This window comes from Megascapheus bottae, chromosome 14 (genome assembly GCF_031878675.1).
Source record: "Megascapheus bottae isolate mThoBot1 chromosome 14, mThoBot2.hap1, whole genome shotgun sequence".
NCBI classification, from domain to species: Eukaryota; Metazoa; Chordata; class Mammalia; order Rodentia; family Geomyidae; genus Megascapheus; species Megascapheus bottae.
In genome coordinates, this window is record NC_143522.1 from 6,991,138 (window position 1) to 7,017,385 (window position 26,248).

Here is a 26,248-nt window from a genome sequence, read left to right on the forward strand (position 1 = left end):
ATATGTAACTTGGAGATTCTGCCATGGCCAGCAGAGTGGCTCAGGATTCCAGAGGCTCATAAGAGGCAGCCTACTCTGCACTAGCACTCCCCAAATGCTACCAAAGTCAGGACTAGCATCACACTGAACTTCTAAGCCCTGGGCACTAAGGAAACGGAGCCCAGAAGATACACAGTCGAGTTGAAGTCTGAGCTGCCTGCAGAGAGATCCAAGCTTGCAGTTCCTGCGGTCAGGCCATGGAGTACAGCCTCCCTTAGCTGGTGGGAGGTGGGGGGGAGGGGTGTGTTCTGTTCTCGATAAGGAGTCATAGGAGCAACTGGGGGGAGGGGCACCTAAACGAAGCAGATCCATGATGCTGAATGTTGCCAGGCATACAAGCCCACTCCAGGAACTCCGGGGCTTGGGATTTCTGGGCCCTAGAAAGAGCCTGGTGCCAGGGAATGCCCACAAGGCAACATCTTGAGTGGTAAGACCTGGTGGGTCCTCCCAGAACTTTTTGTTCTGGCTAAGAATTAGGGAGGTCTTATGCTAGCAAGAGCCCAGCAAATTGATCACCAGATTCATGTGTTGAAGGAGGATGTTAATACAGGAGATTACAAGGTATTGATAACACAGAGCTAGGGGAAGCAGCCTGGAAACCACTGTCCAGTGGAAACTAGGGATCCTTTCCACCTACAGATAGAAAGCAAATACCACCCTCCATCAAAAAAATCTGAATACTAGAAGCCCTAGATGCCTAGTAACTGGGGTCACAAGATCAAATACAGGGCTAACCACCTACAGTGTGTAGTTTGGGATTTGAGAAACAGACTGAGAACCACTTTGTGACTTGTTCCCAGAAAGAACTGCAGGGGAAAAAATGCTACCAAAGGCCAAGTCTCTAAGCCTTTCTCTGGATCCAGGCACTAGCTGGGAGCTGCCCCTGGCCAGTGCAGTCTCTCTGACCCAGGCAGAACCACCCAGGAGGAGATTTTTTTTTAATTATCTAAATTCAAAAAGAAAGGGAAGGTTACCTTTCACCTTCTAATCCTAGTGGGACCAAGAGACCGTCTCCCAGGATAGCCCACTTTCTTATGAACCCTTCCCCTCAAAGCATGAGGGACAGAGCCAGAGAGGGCCTGGAATGAAGATCTTACCCGTCCACTGCCAGCAATGGACCTGTCATGGAGGAAAGGGGAACTGACCACGATGACAATGCCCACGAGTGTGGCAGGGATAATACTGTTGGAGGGACAAAACTCAATGGCTCACCTGGGAAGGGAGGGAATGGCCCAGCCCTGAGATTTCGCTGCAGAGCTGGGGCCATGGTAGAATCAGAACCATTACTATGGAGGGAGGCTCCAAAGAGTCCTCTTTCTGTTCCTCATTTCCATAGAACTCCCAACTGGCTCCTCCAGCCCCCAGGAAGCTGATGGGCTTGAAAATCAATTGATCTAGAGCTCTGCCATTCCCCCCATGGAACTAATTTGTCTCTAAGTTTCCACTGGGATTCACAGGGCCCCTCTCAGCTGAGCTGTGCACCGAGGAGTAAGAACTACTTTTAGTACGGCCTCAGCAAGGAGAAAGCACTGTCCCCTCCCCACCGTGACAGGGAGACAACTTAGAACCTCCCCTGGGCATCAGGCCAGTGAGGGAATGGATGTGGGGAAGCTACAGGAAAGCAGTGGAGGTCTGTTTCAGGGCTTCACCTATGGCAGCGGCTGCGTTGGTGAGGGGGTTTAGAACATGGGATGGTACAGTGACTGACATGGAGAAAAGGGCGGCTAGTGGCAAAGGCCTTGAACATAAGAGAAGGAGAAACACCACCAAACACACGGGGATGAAAACCTCCAAAAGCCCAAGGTTGGTGGGAATCCAGCACCATGGGGGTGGGGGTGGGGTGGGAGGCAGGGGAAGAGGCCCAAAGGGCTGAAGGAGCAGCATGGGGCCCTGGGGGAGGAGAGAGGAGCAGAAGATGGTTTCCCAGCCTTTGCAAACCATCTCAGCCACCGAGCAGCCTCCTGGCTGCCCAGTCTGTCTGAGGGTGCAGGGTAGAGGCCCCCAGGGAGGTATTGGTTGCAAGCAAGCACCTGAATATTGCCTAATGGAACCAGCCAAAGCCCAGAGAAATCCATATGAGAGGTGGGCAGGCGGCTACAGAAGCAGCCATAGCCCTCTTGGGCTTGCCTCCCACCTGCAACCCCAGTCTCAGTGTTTCTTAGCCAGCACAGGTCCACTGCTTCTGAAGTCCATCCTGGTAGTCAGTCCCACCGTTGTAGGCTGGGCTGGGCTGAGATTCATGGCCCTTCTCTAAAGTCCTTCTGTTTCCCCCCGTATCATTCTTCCACAAAGAAAATGGGGGCCGTTTGGTCTCCAAGGCTAAGGCCCAGCAGGAGCACTGGGCTTGTGCTGAACAGAAGGGGGAAACTCCACTAGCTTGGCCTCAGGGTCAGAGTTCCGTGAGAGGCCCTCCCCCCTCCTCAGGCTCCCCCTTGTCGTCGGACGCCCCCCTCCTCAGTCAGTCTTGATGTGGCCGTTGGCCAGGGCTGGAGAGCCACTGGGCTCCCCGGGCTCAGCGTCCTTGTCAAAGCGCAGGCGGAGGGTGTTGCGAATGATGAACTGCTCCATGATGAGGGCCCCACAGAACCAGGGCACGGCGTATTCCAGGGTGATGAGGCCCATGAAGTCAAAGTCGAACTGGGAGTAGTCCCAAGGGCAGGCGTTGAACTGGCGCAGGATGAGGCCCGTGGTGAACTCCCACAGGTAGGTCCAGAGCGTGTAGATGAGGCAGCGCACCAGCAGCGGGCAGCGCGCGCGCAGGCGCAGGTACATGCGCTCCACGATGAGGATGGAGGTGCCGTAGATGAACAGGGCCCAGACGCTCGTGACGCCCGGGAACTTCCAGTTAAAATTCACCACGAATTCCCAGGCCGCGGTGAACATCACCTCGCAGAAGTAGCCGTGGATGGCGTACAGGTACCAGCGGGACAGCGCCGTCAGGGGCTCTGCAGAGGCCATGGTGCCAAGTGGGGCCTGTTGCTGGTGACACAGGAAGACATAGGGAAGGATGTCACCCGGTTGTCTTCCCTCGGCCAGTGACCAGACATTTCAAACCCACCTTTCTATCTTCCCAGCCAGAGCTCTAACTCCCCCCACTCCTCCCCCAGCCCCCCACTTCTTTCCATCTCCCAGTACCCCACATACACATACATGGAGCAACATGTTCTAGAGGTTCATCCATGTTGTAGCCATGTGTTTGAATGAGGCCCCCCACCCTTGTTTTTTGTATTGGGGCTTGAACTCAGGGCCTCATCTTCTCCTTTGACTTTCTCAATCAAGGCTGATGCTCTACACCTGAGCGTCACTTCCATTTCCGGCTTTTTGCTAGTTAGCAATACATACCTGTCTCCTGGACTTCTCTGCCCCAGCTGGCTTTGGACTACAAACTACTCAGCTTCTTGAGTATCCAGAATTGTAGGTGTGAGCTACTATCACCTGGCTCCCCTTCCTTTAGAAGGCTGAATAAATTCCATCAGATGGACTCTACTCAATGGGACATTTTGTTTATCTGCCTATCTGTTCATAAACACCCGGGTTGCTTCTATCTATGAACTGCTGGGAATAGTGGTACTGTGAGGATGGGTGTACGAGCATCTCCTCCAGACCCAGATCTTTTGGTCCATGCCAGAAGTGGAATTACATGATAAATTCTATAGTTATTCTAACATACTGCTTTTCACAATTGACATCCCAGGGCCAATGCACAAGTGTTCCTATTTCCTCTGCTTCTTTGCCAACATTTCCCCCCTATTTTCCTGACAAAGGCCATCCTAGGGAAATACCTTCTGTTGGTGGTTTTGGTTGGTCTTGGGGCTTGGATTGAGGGCCTGGGCGCTGTCCCTTAGCTTTTGTACTCAAGGCTAGTGCTCTACCACTTTGAGCCACTGTTCCATTTCTGGTTTTCTGGTGATTAATTGGAGATAAGAGTCTCATGGATTTTCTTGCCCAGGCTGGCTTCAAACCACAATCCTCAGCTCTCAGTCTCCTGAGTAGCTAGGATTAAGATGCAGCACCTGTGGCTGATATTTCACTTTTGTTTTTAACGCCTACATTGGATGAAGTCTTGGGGTTACGTTTCAAGTATTGAGGAGAAGCAGTGGGCTAACAGAGTGTTTCCCTTTTCTCCTTCCCCTTCCTTTTCAAACCTCACTAGTTTGCATGGTCTGGCTCCCATCTTATCCTGCTCCCTGAAGTCTGTCCTGGTCAACTGGTCTCTAGCTTTCTTGCCCTCTACCAGACAGGGTCTGGACGACTCACCTGGCTCATTATCAGATGCCACTCTATGTACTGAAGCATTTTTATTGTTGTTGCTGTGTTGGCCCTGGGATTTGAACTCAGGGCTTGAGCACTTATGCAGTACTTTATATTCTTCCTAGCACTTTAATTATACTTGTTTTCATTGGCTCTTAATTAGGATTCATATAAAGCACATATAGCTTTATTCCTATTTCATGAGTGAAACAGTGTGGCTTAGAGAAGCATCATCATTTGCCTTACATCCTGATTGAATAAATGGGAGAGCTTAGACTAGAAATGATCCCCTCCCCTCTCTTTCTGTGCGTGTGTGTGTGTGTGTGTGTGTGTGTGTGTATGTGTGTGTGTGTTCAGAGACAAGTTTTGATGCTAGCCTTGAACTCTGAATCTTTCTCAGCCTTCCAGTTACTAGTTAAAGGCACGTGCAAACATACCTGGCTACTTAAACCAGTATATCTTGATTTCTACTTCAAAACTCATCCCATTGCATATAACTGTCTCCACACCAAGTGTGCATCATGTCACTACTCTACTCAGAAACACTCAATGGCTGCCCATCTCCTAATGAAGCACTATAGCATTCTTGGTCTAACATTCAAGACTTCGTGATCTTGCCCTAGTCTGATGTGTGTCCTGTTTATTCTGTGTATATGCCTTCTCCTTTCACCTCTATAGGTTCAAACCCAGTGTCCAATTGATTTTCAGACAAAAATGTCTCCTCCTCACCACTAGCCACAAATCCTCTTTTCTGCCTCTAAATTTCCACAACACTTCCTATGTCTTTCTCTTTGGTACAGATTATATTGTTGTATTATATTGGTAACTTCAGTCTCAAGACTCAATGTCCCACAGCGCGTTGAACGCCTTTCCTATCAAACTCAATCATTCTTCCTCTGATTCCATCCTGACTGATGGAACCACCAAGCACTCAGAGGCCATGAGTAAATCCAGCCTGCTCTGCCATTTCCCCACTCTACCCTGGGCTCCAGAGAGTAAGGCCTGTCTGTCTGGTTCAGCGCTGAATCTCAGAGCCTGGCATGGTGCCCAGCACACAAAGAAATGAAGATGTTTCTCAGTTACCAAATGCCACCTGACAGATCATCCCCAAACTTGGTGACCTGAATCACCTATAGTTTACTACTCAGTTCACATGTGTACAGATTAGATCTTGGCTGGCATGTTGATGAGAATCTGAGTCATCTGAAGCTCTCTATTCTATGCTTGGCTAGGGAAATTGAGCTGGGGTCTGTCCCTCTGTTCCATAGGTCATTCAGTACATGGGGTGGACATGGTAAGGACAGCATGTGGTAAACAAAGCCCAGTGCTGGGGCCGGGAGTTTGGCCTAGTGGTAGAGTGCGTGTCTAGCATGCACGAAGACCAGGGTTCAATTCCTCGGTACCACATACATAGAAAAAAAAGCCAGAAATGGTGCTGAGGCTCAAGTGGTAGAGCTCTAGCCTTGAGAAAGTCCAAGGACAGTGCTCAGGCCCTGAGCTCAAGCCCACGGCTGGCAAAAAAAAAAAAAAAAAAAGCCCAGTGATAAGTGCTTTCAACACTCTGATCAAGAAGGGAAGAAGCTGGGTGCCAGTAGCTCATGCCTATAATCCTAGCTACTCAGGAGGCTTAGATCTGAGGATGGCCTTTCAAAGTCAGCCTGGGCACAAAAGTCCGTGAAACTCTTATGTCCAATTAACTACCAGAGAACTGGAAGTAAAGCTGTGCTTCAAAGTGGTAGAGTGCTAGCCTTGAGCTGAAGAGCTCAGGGACAGCACCCAGGCCCAGAGTTCAAGCCCCACAACCAACCCCCCCCCCAAGAAAAAGGAGGGAAGGAGGAGGGACAGAGCATGATTAACAGTTATAGGAATGTATGTGAGCAGGAGGACTGACTTCTAATATTCTATAGCATAGTAGGATGGCTATGATTGACCACAATTAATTGGCTTATTTCAAAATAGCTAGTAAAGAGCATTTTGAATGTTCTCAAGGAAATGACAGATGTTTAAAGTGATGGGTAACTATCTCGATATGTTCATTACACATTACATACATCATACTGTCACACTACACCTTAGGAACGGGTATAGTTACTGTGTGTTGATTAAACAATATTTTGGAGGGAAATAAGTTTCTCTCAGATTCATTTGCCTGAGCTGGCTTCGAACCTGGATCCTCAGATCTTAGCCACCAGAATTATAGGCATAATGCCTAGTTGATTAAAAAAAATTAACATTACATTTCTTTTCCAAAAATCTCAATAATAGCTGGGCGTGGTGGCTGAAGAGGTCAGGAGTTTGGTCTAATGGTAAGAATGCTTGCCTAGCATGTACAAAGACCTGGGTTTGATTCCTCTGTACCACATATACAGAAAAGGCTTGAAGTGGTGCTGTGGCTCAAGTGGTAGAGCTCTAGTCCTGAGAAAGCCCAGGACAGTGCTCAGGCCCTGAGTACAAGCCAGGACTGGCCAAAAAAAAAAAGTCTGTGAGACTCTTATTTCCATTTAATCACTGGAAGTGGCAGTGTTGTTCAAGGGCTGTAGTCTTGAGCTGAAGAGCTCAGGGACAACACCCAAGCCCAGAGTTCAAGTCCCACAACAGACCAAAAAAAAAAATCTCAATAATAAAGGACAATTCAAATTTTTTTACCTCACTGCCCTCTCTGCCACCTCTGTACCCCTCATTTACCTGTGTGACACATAGTACTGACTTTGCTATGATTTATCTGAGGCTAGCATTAGCAGCTGCTGAAATAGTTCATATAAATGGTAAAAGAAGAGGGACTTAGAACACATATCTGATTTTACAAAGGTGCACATCTATGTAAAGATACAAAAAAAATTTAGCAACAAGTATCTCTAGATGGTTAGATCCCATGTGATGTTTTGTTACTTTTTTTTTCCTGTGTATACTCTACCTTTACCACACAAACAGACCTAAGGAGATCTGAAGTCCTGTCAAATGAATGCATGTTCTTTTACGAGTCATCCCTGGCAGTGAACCACAATCAAGGGACAGATGTGGACAAGCTCAGAGGCCCAGATCCTAACTGCCTGGGCCAGAGTCCTGCCTGAGTCTCCCTCTGTGGGATCTTTTGGGGGAGTTACCTGAATGCCCCAAGCCACCGTTTCCTTATAGGAAAAGTACAGTAAGAATAACTAACCTCCCCCGCAGGGTCTTGTGAGGTTGAATGAACTCACAGACATATACTATTCAATATAGCTACTTCTCCCAATGGGTCCTGCCCTTCCTGGCCCAGAGCCAGGCATCTAGATAGCCTTTCCTGCTTCAAGGGCCATCTCCTTCCCGAGGAAGGGTCACTGTGCTCTTGTCCTCACCAGCCTCAGGACAGCTTTCCCTGCCAGCTGCAAGGTCTGCACCCTCCTCAGAGTGCCAAGTCAGCCAACAAAGCAACGCTGTGGAAACAGTAACCCTCTCACACAGCCTAGGAGAGCAAATGTGAACTGCCTACTTCCCTGTGACCAAGCTGGGGTGAAGGGCCAGCCCCGAGGATCAGGCTTGGAAAGAAGGTAGAATAAGAGGGTGGGCATGCCAAGAACAGCTTCTCAAATGCTTGCTTTATCCTGAAACCTCTCTTTGGGCAAGGAGAGAACAATCGGTGCCCAGGAAATGAGGAAGAAGCCAACTACCCCGAGACCTGTGGTCCAGGCAGAGGGATATGGAGAGCCCTTGGCCTCCTGCCATGACTTGGCTCCTGGACTTGGAGCTGCCTGCCCACCCTGCACACAGATCCTGGTCCACCTTGGGCAAGGGCGAGGGGCTCCCAGGATCCTGGGCTGTGGAAGGTGTTTCCCAGTCAGTATTCTACAGCAGCCTGACATGACTGTGTGGATCTTACTCAGGCCAGCCCCCCCACCTCGTGTTGATGCTGACTTTGAACCCTGCCCTCCTTGCCTCTGAGGAAAGGGTGAAAGAGGACAAGCTCAGAGCAAAAGGGAGAAGTAGAGGACAAACAGGGGGAGCCCTAGGCCTGGGTTCTTATTCTGGGCAGCAGGAAGCACTTGGGAAGATAAGAAGGAAGCATACCTAGGCAAGGTCAGATCTTGTCTGAAGGGTGGTGCTGGGAAAACACAGCTGGTGCTCTCAAGACGAATGAGGTCAACTGAAAGACCTGGTTGGGGACAGAAGATGGGAGGTCAGGCAGAGGAACATGAGACAGTAGCTGGGGCTGGGATGCTCAAGGGGTAGGGTGGGGATGGGAGATACTACAATTCAAGCTGGGGCTCTGGCTTGGAGTGGTATGTTCAGAACTCAACTCCCAAGCCTATTATTTGTTCTTTTTCTCCCTTCCTTTTCCTTCCTTCCCTTTCTTTCCTTCCTTCCTTTTTTTGGTGCTAGTTCTGAGACTTGAACTAGCCAGTGTGGTGGTACATGCTGGTAATCATGGAGGAAGATAAAGGAGAAGGATCAGGAATTTGAGACCAACCTGAGGCTTGAACTGAGGACCTGGGTGCTGTCCCTAAGCTTCATTTTTGCTCAAGACTAGCACTCTACCATTTGAGCCACAGCTCCATTTTCAGCCTTTTGGTAGTTCACCGGAGACCAGAGTCTCATGAACATTCCTGACAGGAATTGCTGGCTTCAAACTGTGATCTTCAGATCTCAGCCTCCTGAGTCAAGAAGTATAGGCTGAGGCACAGGTGTCTGGCTAGCCAACCTTATTTCTGACAATCACGGAAGCTGTGCCTAAACCCTGAGCGGGGACAGGCTCACCACCCTCTTCTGGGCCCTCATCTCCTTGAACCTTTTTCCTGGACCCCTTCCAGTACTTCCTTACTTGGCCTGGGAATCAGAGTCTTGGGTAGTTCTACAGCAAGAGGAACCAGCAGTTTGGTGGGTGGGGGCTTCTTTCTCCTGGTGACAAACACAGCCATCTGAAGACTGTTTTACAAGTAGGGGATAGCTCAGGAAAGAAATTTCAAGTGGCGTAGGCATGCGTGGACAGGGCTTGAAGCAGGAGAAAAGCTTTTGGAAAGCAATGATGACCTAACACACAGAAGTTTGGGAGATAATGATTCTGAGAAGCCTGATGGAGGGCCTGGGAACAGGACATCCCTGTGAAGGGCCAGAACTCGGGGTGACTTGTCAGAGAACTACCTCTCATGGCAAAGTGGGGAAGTCAAGAGGAGAATCATACCTGCTGCTCTTAGAGTCTGCTAAGCTGTACCAGAGAGTGGCAGAGAGAAGTGAGGGCAGAGCAGGCAGCAGAGACTGATGAAGAGATGGCCTTAAGAGACTAAGACAAGCTGTAGGCAAAGCCAGATGGAGTAATTGTCTTTGGTTTTGCCAAAAAAACTCTCATCTTGTTCCAGGAAGCTGAGCGCCCACAACACAATGACTCTGGGAATATTTGTCCCAAGATGCATCTTCCTGGAAAAATAGACTTGCCTGCTTACATTTAGTCTGGGCACACGATTCACTTCCCTCCCCACCCCCCAGCACTGAATCACAACAGTTCCATGTTCTAGGGAGACATACAGCCCTTCTAAGAGACCGGGAGGCCAAAATAGGGAGAGTCAGCTTCAAAGACCCCACATCAGTCCCTAGATAGGTCTGTGCTTGGGGATGAGGAGAGTCAACAAAGAAAAGACCATTGTCCCCTATCTGGGGTAAGTTAAAAGTTCTAAAATCCCCAGGTGCGAGTGGCTCAGGTCTGAGGATCATGGTTCAAAGCCTGGCTAAGCAGGAAAGTCTATGAGACTCTTATCTCCAATTAACCACCAAAAAGTGAGGATTAGAACTGTGGCTCAGGTGGAAGAGTGCTATCTTTGAGGGAAACAAAAGTAGGGAAAGCGCTCATGTCTCGAGTTCAAGCCCCTGGACTGGCACAAAAAGAAAAAAAGAGCCAGGTGCTAGTGGCTCATACCTCTAATCCTAGCTACTCAGGAGGCTGCGATCTGAGGATTACAGTTCAAAGCCAGCCCAGGCATGAAAGTCCATGAGACTTTTATCTCCAGATTACCACCAGAAAACCAGGAGTGGCACTGTAGCTCAAGTGGTAGAGTGCCAAGCCCAGAGTTCAAGCCCCATGATGGACAAAAAAAAGGAAGGAAGGAAGAAAGGAAGGAGAGAGAGAGAGAGAGAGAGAGAGAGAGAGAGAGAGAGAGAGAGAGAGAGGAAGATAAGGAGGAAGGAAGGAAGGAAGGAAGGAAGGAAGGAAGGAATTTTAAGGTAAACCAGCAGCAAAAGTAGTGGGGAAGAAAGCCTTTCTCCAGGGTCAAAAAGGGAAGGGGAAGACCACTGGCTGGATATGCTTACTACGGGCATTGCCCTGAACAGATGGGGGGGGGGGTCCTCTCATCTCCCAAGTTACAATAATAGTAATTAGGAAGTCTTCAATACTTTCTGTGTATTAGCTTATTTTACAGGGAGGGGGAAGGGAGGTAGAGAGAATCTAAATAATTAGATTGTATTCTTATAGCTATACATGGCTGGGGTGTGAATTAAACCCCATAAGTTGGACACCAGAACCTTTAACCCCAGTCAGCACCTGCACGATCCCAAAGGCTGACTACAGGCTCCTCTAAGGACCACCACTTCCGAGTTTCTGCTTCTGGAAGGTTCAGATGGCACCTAGAGAAACAACAAGGAGTTGGAGGTGTGCTTCTAGCTGGACCATCACTGAAGTTCAGAACTGGGTGCCAGAGATACTAAAAGCTCCAGCTCTGAGAGGAACTACACAGAGGTCTTCCAAGGTCAAAGCTGACCCTCACAGGACCATGTCGGCCCTCAGCGCTTCAGAGTAGGAGCCATTCTCACCAGGAGGCACATTACCCAGAGCCTTCCTTACTGCCAGCCCTGACGTGGAAATGCCAGCCAAGAGCAATGGCTTGGGTGCACACTGCCCAGAGGAACCATCTGCTCAGCAGCCAGAGTAGCAGAAACTACTGTTCCACACTGGACTATAGAAGGACTCAGACCGTAAGCAAATGCCTGCCTGGAAGGATGGGTGAAGGGGGCAAGTGGGCTTGGCAGGCAGAGCCAGTCCTCACTCAGAGGTTCACAGGTTCACAGGGATCAGGGTGCAAAGGGCACCTGCAGGGGGGCCACAGGCTGAGTCTCTGAGTATTGACTAGAATGCTCTTCTCAGCTCTGCATGTGATTGCCACCTTGTTGGCTACTCTTCTCAGCTCAGCTGTCACCTGAGACCTTCTCTGATTCCCCATTCCAACACAGCCTCCCTGTTACTCACTTCTTCCCCTCTTTCTATTCGGAGTCAGGGTCTTACTATCTATCCCTGGCTAGCCTGGAATTGCAATCTTCTTGCCTCAGCTCCCTGAAGGCGGGATTACAGGTCTGGACCACCATGCCCAGTTATACTCTACCATCTAACTTTCTTCACAGTATTTTGCTGCTTATTTATGGTCTGTCCCAAATTGCCATGGAGGACAGAGCTTTGCTTTCTTCACTGCTGGGTAACTTCTCTGCCTAGAATGGTGCCTGGTAACAATACCTAAAAATACTTGTGGGGTAGATGGATGGATGGTTGTGCTTAAACAGGCCCAAACCCTTAAACACTGAGCCATTAGCTGGCTCAGCCTGTCTCCTTTCCTCATCTCGGGGAATACAGCCCTTACATTTTTAATTCTAGCATTTAAAAATAGCTTTATTGTTTTTTTTTTCAATTACTAAAACAACATGAGTTCACAGCCGAAATTTAAACATTATACAAAGGAATGACTTAGCAAGCAAAGCCTCCTCAATCCCACATCTTAGAAAAAGTCACTCTTAATGACTATAGTTGATCCAATTAACTAGCTTTAAAGAATCCAATCCAGGGGTCAGGAGTTTGGCCTACTGGTAAAGTGCTTGCCTACCATGCACAAAGACCCAGGTTTGATTCTTCAGTACCACAGACTTAGAAAAAGCTAGAAGTAGTCGGGAGTGGTGGCTCATGCCTGTAATCCTAGCTACTCAGGAGGCTCAGATCTGAGGATCAAGGTTCTAAGTCAGCCCGGCATGGCACGAAAGGACCTGAGATTCTAATCTCCAATTGACCTCTAGAAAACAGGAACTGGGGTTTGGCTGAAGAGTAGGGCGGTAGCCTTGAGCTGAAGAGCTCAGGGACAGCACCCAGGCCAAGTTCAAGCCCCATGACCCACAAAAAAAAAAAAAAGAAAGAAAGAAAGAAAAGAAAAAGCCAGAAGTGGTGCTATGGTTCAAGTGGTAGAGTTCTAGCCTCGAGAAAGCCCAAGGATAGTGCTCAGGCCCTGAGTTCAAGCACCAGGACTGGCAAAACCAAAAAGAATCCAATCCACACACTATAGAGAGGCAAAGAATAGCCACCATCATTTCTTCTATATAATCCTTCCTCATGTATGAGTTTCACAGTGATCACAACATGCTTTTCTGTGACCTGCCATTTTTATTATAACTGTTTTTCCAAGTTGTAATAGAGCTTAGATGCTCATTATCAAAATGACTATGTGATATTCTACCAAGACAAAAGCTGTAATTAACCAAGATACCCAAAGGAGACAATTCTTTCCCATTTCCACTATTCCACTATTTCCACTATTACAGATGATACCCCAGAAATGCCCTGTATACCTACAAAAGCCATTTGCTTCAAGGGAGACTATTTTCTAATGAAAGATTTCTTTTTCTTTTTTTTTTTTTCATGTTAGATAGTAGTACATCATTATGTAGCTCAGGCCAACCTCAAAATTACCATCTGCTTGCCTGAGCATGCCCAAGTGCTGAGACTACAGGTATGTATCACCCCACCCCACCCCTGGATCTACTGCAATGTGAGTAATGAGTTAGTCCAGGTGTGAAATCACTAGATCAAGGTGTACAATAGTCTTAAGGACCATGCTGTAGATTTCTCAGAGGACCTCTGTCATAGTGGGGAGGGGGGGTAGACTTCACATCTGAGTGACTACATTCCCTCAATGGCCTCATGGCTGACTCCCCACTCCTAATTCCCCTCTAGTCCATGCTCGCTCATAGCACTCAGGCTACAGATCTACACAAAGCTGAGCGTGAAACAGCTTCTGGGTCCTGAGCTACAAACACTTACCTAGAGAGTCAAGATCTACCCACAGCCAAGAAATAACCAAGTGACCCCTTTTCCATCTCCCTGAAGGCTTCTGCACAGAGGCCCTGGGCTCCCATGGACCAGCCTACAGGCTCCTGGAAGTCTGCCTGTCCATGTAAGACCACCAAAGGACAAACTCTGTTTGCCCTGCCTTGCAAGGAGCTCCTTTCCTGCTGGTCTCAGACCTCACTATTGGATTGTCTGCTCTGTACAGACACAACAGCCTTCAGGCCAGATGGGCCTCTGGGGTTTGGGAATATAGCCAATTGCTGTTTGTTTTTTTTTTTTTAAGCACCAAAGTAAACTTAGAGGCAGAGGCTACAGGGGGTGGGGCGGGCGTGGGGGGGGTGGGGGCGAGGGGAGAAGGATTAAATGAAGACAGGAGTGGCTCCTTAGTCAGGGGCCTTTTATCCTGTGTGAGTTTTCTAGTCTTAGGAAGAGGTGCTGCTGAAAGCAAGAGGACTTACTTGTTCCTCCTGGCTTCCTGGAAGGTCATTTTCATTTCATTTTATTTTGTTTGCAGTACTGGAGTTTGAACTCAGGGCATCTTTCTTGCTAGGCAGGTGTTCTACCACTTAAACCATGCCATAGCCCTTGTGTGGAAGCCATCTTTTTAGGGGTCACCTTTTTTGGCAGCTAAGTCTCCATAAATTCCCTTCTGTAGGAGGGCCCTTGGCCTGTACAATAAGAATGGCTCATAGTGCTGGAAAGAATCTCTATTCAAGGACAGGCACAAATCCCTCAGTACAGAAGTAAAACCTGATGCCCAAGTACACAAGTACACAAATACACAAGATCAGAAAGAATATTGGAATGGCCTCTCCCAGGTGCTAGTACCTGGCATCATTTATGTCAGCCAGACCGGGTCTGACCCAGTTTTTAGATATCAGGTGGCTGTAAGATGGCTCCAACAGTGACATGGCCTGAAATGCTCAACTCTGCCTAGCCATTCTAGAACTACAGCCACATGACAAACCCTCGGACAAGCTAGAACTGAAATCCCTGAACTCCTGCCATTTCAGATGAGGGGCTGGATGGATGAAGAGGCATGGCTATTTTTCATGTTTTGGTGCCAAAACATACTCACTTATCACAGTCTTGAGTGGCTGGTTCAGAACTGACATCGGGATCAGGATGCAGGCAAGCCCTGGCTTAACCTTCCCCTCGGTGCCACACTGGGGCTCAGCAATGTAGCCAAGCATCAGCCCCAGGGCTCAGCCGATCCTTGGCTTCCAGACATCCCTGGGAACAAAAGAAGAGGCCTTTGTAAGTAATCTTCTCAACCCTGAGCCACTATACCAGCCAGAGTTCAGGTCCTAGGCCCAGGGCTCTGTAGCAAGCCACCAGTTCCCTTCCTCTCCTGGAATCTGCCATCTAGCTCTGCTGCCTGCCTATCTGCTCAGGACTCGTGATAGTCACGCCATGAGAGCCTGGGCTGGCTCTTAGCCAATCCACACATGGGGTCAAGACTGAGGGCCTCTGTGTTATGAGTGAATAAGTGTGTACACACTTAGAAACCTGAGACATTATAATTTTAGAATCTAGATTCATTCTCAGCTTCAAATGACACTCACCTTTACCCCGCAGTGGGACATCTGTTATCAAAAGTAATTGAGAACCTTATGGAAGGCAGATACCGTAGGACATCTGTCTTTGAATTTGGGGAATCAAATATAATCACATACAGAAAAATTTAAAAAGGAAAACAAAAGATATGCTAAAACTCCTTACCTGCAAGTTATCATCCTAATATTTTTCATAAGGCCTTTTACTATATATATGTTTTTAATAACATCCTCAAGACTTAACCATTTGGTTTTGGTCTTTTGGTGCAGGTCCTGGGGTTTGAACTCAGGGCCCGGGTAATGTCCTTCCCTGAGCTTTTGTGCTCAAGGCCAGCTTTCTCCCACTTGAACCACAGCTCTACTTGGGCTTTTTTGGTAGTTAATTAGTGATGAGTCTCCTGGGTTTTCCTGCCCAGGCTGGCTCCACACCACAAATCCTGAGATCTCAGCCTCCTAAGTAGCTAGGGTTACAGATGTGCGACACCAAGATGTGTGCCAGCTAAGACTTGACCATTTGACGGAGAGGTCAACATTGTTTTCTGTTGTATCTCAGACATTCCTTTGAGAACCAGCTTGCTACAGAGCTTGCACAGGCACAGGGGGAGAGCTCGACCCAGCAAGGCAGCGTCAGTGAGAACAGTGTGTGGCTGCTGGCAGCCCCATTCCCCCTCCCCCGTGGACAGCCCACTCACAGAGGTTAGGCCACAGAGGTGCCAGCTTGTATGACCTTACCCAGCCCCTTCCCTCTCCCTCCTCCAGTCTTTGAACAGAAACAAATCCTCTCCCTTTGTCCCCTAAGCTGATAACTTTTGTGGCAGGAGAGCCAAGAAGTGAAAGGAGGGGGGTTGAGGACAAGTGTGTTTTGGGGTGCCCCTGGGCCTCCCCTTGAGGCCATTGTGTCAAGAAAAGTGAAAGACAGTGTGAAGTGCAGTGGGTGGCTGTGCTTGGCCTTGCCTGTTCCTCCCTAGCCCTTCCACAAACAGGAACCTCCAGCCCACCCCCACCTGTTCATCCTCCTCCCCCTCCCAGTCTGCAAGGGTCACCCTGGCACGTACCTATCAGCTGGAAGAAGTATGTCTGATAGCCCCTACTACCAGCACCACCGTGACACATGGCTTGAGATGTTAGTCTTACTCAGGAGCCCTTCTCCTTCCCCGGGGCCCTCAGAAGGCCACAGTGAAGTGCAAGACTAAACAGAAACGGAAACCAAAGACCACATCCTGCCAGCGGAATCTGGTGGTGCTATAGTCAGGCCTAGAAGCCTGCTGTTGGCTGAGCTCCTGTCCTGAAAGATGTAGGCACAATGGTCACAGCATAATGGTCCCCTCCAAGAGCCAGCCTCTGGCTGGATACCTGGTCTGTTTCCTAAAGTGCAAGCCTTTGCCCAGGGGGTGGATGAGATGCTAATGTAACACCACCTTTTCCTTTCAGAGCATAAGCTATCCCTACCTCTCTCTGAATCTCCCAGTCCCTAAGGAGCAAGTGCCAGTGGATAGAGTTCATGATGCAGCTCCTGGTGGATTACAGGATACCGGTTAGAGGTCTGTGGGGAACAGGAATGTGTGAAGAGCCCTTGGAACAGAGAGCCTGTTGTACTTTAAAAACTCAAGTTGTGCCGGGAGTTTGGCCTAGTGGTTAAAGTGCTTGCCTAGCATGCACGAAGACCCGGGGTTCGATTCCTCAGTACCACATACATAGAAAAAAGCCGGAAGTGGTGCTGAGGCTCAAGTGATAGAGCTCTAGCCTTGAGAAAGTCCAAGGACAGTGCTCAGGCCCTGAGCTCAAGCCCAGGACTGGCAAAAAAAAAAAAAAAAAAAAAAAAACAAAACCCATACACAGAGAGGACTAAAAGTATGGCTCACATAGTAGAGCATTTGCCTAGCAAGCACAAGGCCTTAAATTCAATCCCTCATACAGGGAGGGCTGAGGTAGGAGCAGAGCACTCTAGATAGGCATTCCTGGGTCCATTTCAAGTTCCTAGATGGGTAGGGGTCCCGGCCAGCTCAGACTGAAAAATAATAATGCCTATTGTGTTAGTTCTACAATGAGCAGGCAATCTCAAAGGCACTGCCAGTTTTCACTCACAAGGATTGATTTTCCAAAGAGATTTAACCAACAGCTGCTGGCAGGAAATTCCTCTGCATCATTTTTTTCTCCTCTGTAACTATTTAGGGTAAGCTGGGCTTGCAGGATTCAGTCCAATTCTCTGACTGGAACTTAAATCTTCCCCAGCCCCCATCTCCATGTCCTGGACCTAAAACTGGAGCCAGAATGTACCACAGACAAACACTGTCCTGTTTACCTTCCTATCCTCTTCTTCCCAAACCTCCCCCAAAAGATAAAACACTCTCCCCCATAAACAGAATCCTGCTCAAATGTATGGGACTTCCCACTTCTGCTTATTCTAGAATTCAGGGTGCTGGATGCTACATTTTGAGGGCTCAGTCTCATGATGCCGCTCCTGCAAATGCCACTCACAAGCAGTAATGGGTTAACACGTGCATTTCTGATAGGCTGAGTGCAATCAGAATTCCCATGACTCCTCCTATTTGGATCTCTACCTGGTTGTCCAGTTCTTGGGACAACCTTATGAAAGAATTGTATGTAGGAAAGTATGGGAACAGGCTTTACATTCTGCCACACCCCCCCCAGCATCTCTCTGTGTTCAACCACTGGGAGCTCCAGCAAATATTGATTCTAGAGAGTTCATTTTCTTTTTTTTTTTTCTTTGATTTTGATTTACTGAAACTTTAATTTTCTGCTCACTATACAATGCAGGAAAAAGAAACAGAAGCGAAAACAATTGACCTTTGGTTAGGAATATTGAATTATACTTTTATAAAAAGATAGAAGTCATGTGAAATGTTCTTGAGTACAACATAAATGAAAAAACTAGAACAATTATCTTGCTGACAGAATCCACACAGGTATGCGAATGCACATTCTCATCATCAGGAATAACTATTCTATTAAATACTACATAGATAACATTGTTAAACACGTTTGTCATATATTATTATTACTTTCCCTGGGGGCTTTGAGAAGACCGCCAACTAATGTATGAACTACTTTGCAGTACTATGTATATAACTAATCTATTGAGGTCATTAATTTGTTAGAGCTATATAAGACGATCTTGGTTTCTTTGGCATGAAGTACCCTCAAACGATTTGTCAAATTTCAGTCCCCCTTCAGGTTTCTTGGCCAAACTATTTTCTTTTGCTGACCTTAGAGAGTTCATTTTCTTAGAGGTAGGTAGATGGGGCTGGGTGGTCTAACACTCTCATCTCATCCTTTGCTCTTTTGGTGACTGGCCCAGCCCAGGCTAGGTGAGGGGTCCAACCTAAATGCTTTATTTGTAAAAACTCAAGTGTAACCCAAAGGTCCCATTATCAATAACACAAGGCTCTTCACTCCCTCAGGAAATTCCAAGGTTTTAAGGATTCTGTGACAGGAGACTGGACAAATAACAAATAGATCTCTTATTATATATACTCCCCGATCCAGGAGCCCACAAAGTAAAAAGAAGATTCCCAAAGACCCATTAGGGAGCCCTCTTGTTCCTCAAAGCCCCTGGTTCTTCTCACATGACCCAGAGCCATTGCTTTTACTCATCCTGGTAGTAAAACCAGCCCTGAAGGCTAATGGAGTTGGCAACTTTGCAGACCACAAAGTGACCATGCACAGCTGTAAATGCTATTGGTCTTTCAGTCCTACAGAGGACAAGTGGTGTTTGGCCCAGTCCCCTTAGAAGCAAGGAAGAGACAGGGAAGTGGGTGGAGATGGCAGCTGGGGCCCCACTGCACTTGTCCTTGTCCTCCCACTTGGTTCCCTCACTCTAGGATTGGACAGGTAGATTTCCCAGCTTACCCCTCACAACACCTCCATCTTCTCTTTTATTGGAGGCCACCTTGTCTATCATCTTCCTTTCCTTCCTTCTTCCTTCCCATCTAGCTTCTTGTACCTTAACTGCTTCTCTGCGCAAACCTCTGTGAGCAAACCCTGAAGGGCCAACAGCTACACCTGGGCATCTGGTCTCTGGCCTCTTTCCTTCCCCCACCCCGTCCTACTCCTTGGCACTGAGTTGCTCCTGCTTGCTGCCTGAAAGGCTGGACAGCTGCTGGGCTCTCTAATTAGCTGCCTGGCCACTTTCCCAGAGCGAGGCATGTGTTACAGTAAAGAGCTTCCTTACCTCCCTTCAGCAATAATCCCCCATCCAGATCCTATCAGGCCACAGCCAGGGGCCCTAGAAGCCTTGTCACATGAGACCAGCAAACCTTCTCCTGCCAGCCAGAAAACAAGAGAGACTGACCTCACACTCTCCTCCAACTGTGACCTGGAGTTTATCTGGGTTCTTCCTACAACTGTTCATGTCCTTAGGGTGTCTTCCGCCTTTAGGAACAACAAGGACTCTGCCCTTCATTACCTCTCGGAGCAGGCAGAAAGCCTGAGGGTCTTTTGCAGTGTAAGGTTGGACTGGTCCAACAGGGTGGCACTAATGCTCTGCTTATGCAATTAAGCCACTCCAGAGATTTCTTGTACTAGGCTCAAGAACCTTGGTATTCAAGATGTTGTGTTCCAGCAGTACTTATGGAAGGACAGACACAGCACAAGGTGTGAATAAGACAATGTCCTGCCCCGCCCCCTACCTCTTCTTCAGATTGATGGAACTGGATGACGAAGGAATAAACAATCTATCACATACCAGAATTTCTGATATTATGCTGTGAGGAAGGGAAAGGGCTGGATTCTGGAAAGCAAGTCTTTCTCCTCTTCCCTTCCTTCCTTCTTTTTTTCTTTCTGCATTGGCTGTTAAACCCAGGGGTTCACACTTGCTAGGCAGTTGCTCCAACCACTTGAGCCATGCTCCAAACCCTATTTGAAGGGTCTGCTAATTCTGTCCTGAGCTGGCCTAGAACTTTCAACCAGCTGCCTCTACCTAGTGATTACACGTTAGTGTTCTACCATGTCCAGCTGGAGAAAAAGAGATTGGTAGCATTCAGGCATGGATAAGCAAGATGAGAAGAAATCATTCAAGGAGCTTAGGCAAGAGGGAATAGTAGGTGAGAAGATTTTTATGTAAGTGAAAGGTAAACAGTTTGAGAAATAGTACGGCCAAGTGTTAAGAGTATATGCTTTGTGTATGTTAAGCTCTAGTTTATACAAAGTGGGGAAGAGGACGGAAGGAAGGAAGGAAGGAAGGAAGGAAGGAAGGAAGGAAGGAAGGAAGGAAAATAGCAAGGCCAAGGTAGTTGGTATCAGTGTGGTTCTGATATCCAGTAAGGACAAGGAATGGGCACAGTCATGGGAAACATCACCCATTCTGGCTCCATGATTAGGCTGGGGATGGCTGTATGCGCCAGTTGTAGCCAATCTTGGGATTTTGGTTGGAATGAATGAAAAAGAATGCTACAAGAGGCTACTGCCATGAACTAAACCCAGCACTAGCCCCAACACACCAGGCTAAAACGTCCACGTGAAGTCACTCACGGGAAAGTTCCTCACGGTCAAGCAGTAATTAAACTGTTTATAGGAACTTCAGGAAAATCAGGATTAGAGATGGTCAAATTTCTCAACTAGGCAAGTTTCATTTTTAGTGTTTTTGTTCTGTTCTGTTTTGGGGGCTCTTGTTTGTCTGTTTTGTTTTGACTTTTGCTCTGTTTGAGCTCCAAACTTGGCTTCACTCACAAACAGGGCCATTTTGATGAACATAATGGAGTCCTCTCTGCCCTAATACTTTTCATTAAAGAAGTCACCTGGGATGGTGGGTTGATTATGGCCCTATATCTTTATAGAGCCTACTCCCCATGTCATATCAAGGTTAAACTGTGAAGGTCAAACAAGATACAATGGCAAAGGCAAAGAAGACAAATTCACAGGTAATGCCTTTCCCTACGTGCATAGCCTCTGTGCAATGGCCACAGAGGACAGCTGTATCTTTTTCATTATCTACCTTCCCATTTCCCCCATGGGACAAAAATCTCAAGATCTGATGGTTCCCAGGTATTAAGCCTTACCTGAACTGAAGGGGATTAGTAAACTGTGACACTGGCTGCTAGATTTCTATTTTTTGGTTCTGAAGACCAAACCCAAGGGCTTCACAGACGGTAGGCTGGCACTCTACTGCTTGAGCCACACATCCACTTCTAGCTTTTTATTGTTTAATCGGGGATAGAAGTCTCACAGATTTTCCTGCCAAGGCTGGCTCAGAACCTCAATCCTCAGATCCTGAGTGGTGAAGATGACAGCCATGAGCCACCAGCATCCCTCTCAATTGAAAAAACAATGAGGGAATGAAACCAACAACTCTACAATACCTACTGGTGACCTTCTAGGTGTCAGGCAGCCCTTCAAAACATGGGCCTCTCACCAACCTCCTCAGGTGGATGAGAGAGCCATCCTAATTTACAAGGGAAGCTCAGAGATCAAGGGACAGCTGGAAAATGAGTGCTTTTGTCCCCTTATAGCACCCATGACAGGGCTGTGGTGGCAGGAACTAAAGGGACCTGATTTGCCTATGGCAATGGGCCACATATGGTTGACAATTGTGCCTCAATCAACCCATCCCCTTCGAGTCTTCTGGAGCTCATCCATGGACTGGGGAGAGCCTCCTCCTAAGAGTGTATCCAACATACTGCAGGAAGGCTACTGTACACCAGATACACCTGGAAGTGTGGCAGGACTCACAACACAAATGTGTGGCATTCTTTGGCAATGAGAAGAGGGGTATAATATAATACTTATTTTAGGAAGCCATCTGGACCATGCCCTCCTTATCTCTGCATATGTATGGGCTGGATAATACTTGGCTGAAGGGCAATCTGGGAAAGATTGAAGAATGACAGTTGACCTGGGGGAGGTATGAAGGCTCCACCTGACCCCCACTCAAACTGTCCCTTTCCTGTCAATAGGACCCACAGGAAAGATTAGCATACACTGGGCTGAGCCCTGACTCCAGCCGTGCTAGGCACTTTTTTTTACTAAACATCTATGCCCAGCAACCCTGCTCCCTACTCAGCCACTTGCTGGACAGCTCTATCTACCTAGAAAACGCCCAGCCCAGCAACATGCTCAAATTGTGGCTCCAAACAGCAGTTAGGCAAGAGTAATTAAAGGGAATGTTATCTCAGTCAGTCTCTCATTAGCCACATAATTAGGCTGCTGAAAATAATTAACATTCCTCTTGACAAAGGAAACAGAGGACCCATTACATCCATTAGGATAGTCTCACCAGCCTGAGGAAGACTGAGAACTCACTGTCTGTCTGGCAGGTGACACAGCACACTGGGTGACGCAGACAAGCCCTGGGCCAGCCTGGCAGTCCAGTTGATGCATGTGACACACCTTGGTGGATCTATTACAGATAATAATAACACATGCACATATAGCATGAAAGCAAATAACTGAAAGGTAATTCAGGCCTGCGTCAGAATGGCCAAGGGCATGCATTTGCTTCCCCCAAAGCCCTAGAAATGACAGAAAAGACATCGTTTAGGAAGAATAAATCTTTTGTAGCACCAGAAAACTGGAAGGAATTATAAGGGTTCCCTGAAGTCAGAAGGCAGATGGGAAAACATACAGGAGAACTATCAAATGATAAAAATGACAATAAAAGCACTGACCTCACATACACATATGTAACATTTGTTCTAAAGAGTTTGCTCTATATTATCTCATTTAGCTCTTACAAAAATGTTTTCAGTTGGAGACTATTAGTACCTCACTGTGTAAATAAGACTCAAAATGGTTACATGCTTTCAGTGTCACAGTACTAATAAGTGGGTGGGGCTAAGATTCCAACCCAGTCAGCATGACTGTGGACCTTGTTTGTCATCAAAGAACAGCTCCCAGGTGTCCGAATACAGAGTCAGCAAATGCACCCAGATCACACGGGGGGCTGAGATGGCAAGAAGGCAGAGAGAAGATCCAGAACAGCCAGGCCAGTTGCTCTCTTTGCCACGCTTGCATCCCAGGTACTGGAGAAGAGAGGCAAGAGATCACCTAGAGTCACCTCTGCCACTACCCAGCAGGCACATCCCATCCACCTGTCTACAGCCAGGGATGAATGGAACTAAGTTTTCATAATTAGAAAGATTAGAGAGATAATCAGAAAACTCCCAAAGATACAAGGGACATAGCTCACAGGGTTTACTCAATAACAAGACAAAAACCAGAGCTGTGGTCAGGAAGGTTGGCCTAGTAGTAGAGTGCTTGCCTAGCATGCACTAAGACTGAGATTCGATTCCTCGGTACCACACATAGAAAAAGGCTGGAAGTGGTGCTGTGGTTCAAGTGGTAGAGCTCTAGCCTTCAGAAAGCCCAAGGACAGTGCTCAGCCCTTATGCCTGAGCCTAGCAAAAGACAAACAAACAAACAAAAAACAGAGCTGTGAAACTAAGTTTAAAAACAGAAGTTCTACCTGGAAAACAATCAACAGAGACAACAGAATGCAATGCATACACACACACACACACACACACACACACACACACACACACACACACACACATACACACATACACACACACACACACACACACACACACACACATATAGTATTATTCATGCAGGGGCAGGCGGCTCACGCCTGTAATTTCAGCTCCTGAGATCTGAGGATCATGATTCAAAGCCAATCTGGGCATGAAAGTCCATAAAACTCTTATCTCCAGTTACCAACCAGAAAATGAAGTGGTGCTATGGCTCAAAGTGGTAGATTGCTAGCCTTGAGTAAAAGAGCTCAGGGGCAGTACCCAGGCCTTGAGTTCAAGCCCCACAACCAACAATAACTAAAAGTATTAAGTATTAGTCATGTACTAAGGGACAATCAGGCTATCAGGACAAACTGAGCTGTTAAATTAAGCTAGCATGTATACTTTCAGTACTAGAGAGGTTATTTTTATTTATTTTAGCTGGAAGTAAAGCATAGGAGAGAGTTGGTTGTTTTCCTTTTTTTCTAATGCCTAGTACACATAGGTATTCATAAGATTTTGGTGAATGAACCAATTTGCAAAGCCAAAGGTAAGTGAGGTGATGGTGGCTCATACCTGTAATCATAGGCTGAGACCTAAAAGTCCAGGTTCAAAACCAGCCTGGACAGACAAATATGAGGATCTGTTTTCTCCAATTAACAAGAAAAAAACCCCAAAAGTAGAGGTGGCAGAGTGCCAGTTTTGAGTGAGAAAGCTAAGTAAAAGCATAAGACCTTACTTCAAGCCCCAGTATTGGCACATGCAGATATACACATACATATATGTGTGCATGGACACACACACACACACACACACACACACACACACACACACACACACACAACCAAAGGTGGTAAATCCTGTTCCCTGTACTAACCTTTGGTCCTATCAAGACTGGTCCATGTGGACCATAACTTGCTGGTTCCCAAGCACACACCGTCTCTTCTCTCCAGTCCTCCACCTAGAATCCCCTCCACCTTCAACGCTCTCCTCTCTGTTGATCTACATCAACCTCCAAGCCCTCAACAATGACCAACCCTCCAATGAGATGAAAACTGAAAAAGAAACAAAACTCTACTCTTCTTAGGAAAAAAGTCCTTGCATCCAACTTAACTCCCATGACCCCCTTTATCCTTCTTCCTATAAACTCCTAAGACACCTTTCCTCAGTTGCCTAACAGGTATCCTTCCTCCAGGGTTGTGGCCCAGCTCCAGGGGGCTGTCCAGTGCAGTCACAGTATTACCCTTTACCTTTCAGTGAGTCCAAGCTGTCTCCTCCCACTCTATAGAAGGCAGCTTAAAGTCCCAGAGAAGACACTAGGCTCCTTTTTATACCTCAGTGCTGTATAATAAAGCTGAGTAGCTTGTGCAATGACATTCTTCTATGTCATCTGCATGCATGACAAACAAGCTTTTGTTTCTCGTGACCAGGAAAAGGAAAAGAATTGCTCAGATGTGATGATTCACCTGAGCGGACCTTAGTGTATCCGGGTTCTTCCACATGGGCCATGTTTTCCCAAATGCCTGCCTGACAAGTGCAATGCCCAAGTTTCCCAGGGCCTGAGTTCATGCCCCACAACAGACAAAACAAAGTAGATGGTGGGGATTGGAGGGAACTAAGCATGAAAGGCAAATCCAGGGAAAACAATATTATTTATCAGATGTCTTCAGTGGGTACAAACGTTTCCACTGTGGGGCTTCTACCTGTCAAAATGTTCCTCCAAGGCATATTTCCTCCCTCCCTTCTTTTGCTTCTCCATCATTTTATTCCTTTAGCTTCCCAAGATCAGCAGCATTGCAAGAAGCCTCCATCCTAATTCCAAGAAACAGGATTAAACTTTGAGGACTATCCCTACTCAAGGTATTCTCCAAGTACGGACACCTGTTTTGCCCTAAGCCCTAACATGTCAGTGTATACTTGTTAAACCACAGCTTCAGGGTTTTATATGCCACTGGCTTAAAAGCAAAACAAAACATGGTCCAGGCTACGTTTCTCTCTCCGAGGTATCCCTCAGGCTTTCTAGGGCAGATGTCCCATTTCCAACACCCACTGTCATTCCCGTGACCTAACTCTCCCACTGACACAAGCACTGTTCTCCTTCTCAGGTTCACCGTTCCAGCCGTGTGTGGCCACATTGTGTGTGTGTGTGTGTGTGTGTGTACTATGGAGTTTGAACTTAAGACTCTACCCTTGCTAGGCAGGTACTTGGAAAACTGCCAATGAGTTACATTCTCCCAATGCTTTTCACTTAAACAAGACCTTCCAAGTTGGTCTTGTTATGCATGCATTCATCATGAATATTCATTAAGTAATGACTCATTCAGTCCCTAGTTCATGTTCCCAGGTACATATGAAGCGCACTGATTCAAAGACCTCAATCCAGGCCAAAGGCAGCTAACCCACATTACATGGTCCTGTCTGGCTGCTGGCACACGATTCATATCAGGGCACCACCTATGATAGGGCACCAAAGAAAATGAATTTTTAAAGGAAAGTGGGGACTAGCTACGTGGTATAGGGCTTGCCTAGCACATTTGAGGTCTTGGTTTCCATCCTCAGCACTGGAAAAGAATGAGCATGAATCAAGAAGTGATTTCGGCTTAGCAACCACATAACTTTTGTTGTTTCTCCCAACAATAATTCAGAATAATATTTAGTTACTTTTGAGACCCTAATGCAGAGTCATCATCCAGTCCAAGTATAAAATTAGGAGTTTAGCAGACACCACAAATTAGGGAAGGCTAATAAAAAAACACACACACAATAAATTAGTGGAAAACTATTAGGAAAGCGTGACTAATAGGACTCATTGAGGAGGGGGAAGGGGGGAGGAGTTAAGAATGACAAACAGACATTTGCCTTGGGCA

General features: G+C 47.2%; 1 protein-coding gene across 3 annotated transcripts in view; it reads right to left on the minus strand.

Annotated features, from left to right (window-relative positions):
• Nucleotides 1–1,366: 1,366 nt before the first annotated feature.
• Tmem229b (transmembrane protein 229B) overlaps nucleotides 1,367–26,248 on the minus strand; it is a 42,124-nt gene continuing 17,242 nt past the window's right edge. For 2 of the 3 annotated variants that reach the window (XM_090344329.1, XM_090344330.1), the window contains exons 2-4: nucleotides 14,436–14,590; nucleotides 8,335–8,419; nucleotides 1,367–3,018 (exon numbers count right to left, since the gene is read on the minus strand). In XM_090344329.1, coding sequence (XP_090200455.1) covers nucleotides 2,494–2,997 — 504 coding nt within the window. In that variant the 5' untranslated portion in view covers nucleotides 2,998–3,018; nucleotides 8,335–8,419; nucleotides 14,436–14,590 and the 3' untranslated portion in view covers nucleotides 1,367–2,493. Of the gene's footprint in view, nucleotides 3,019–8,334; nucleotides 8,420–14,435; nucleotides 14,591–15,968; nucleotides 16,076–26,248 lie in introns of those variants that run through there. The other variant, XM_090344328.1, reaches the window with a different exon arrangement.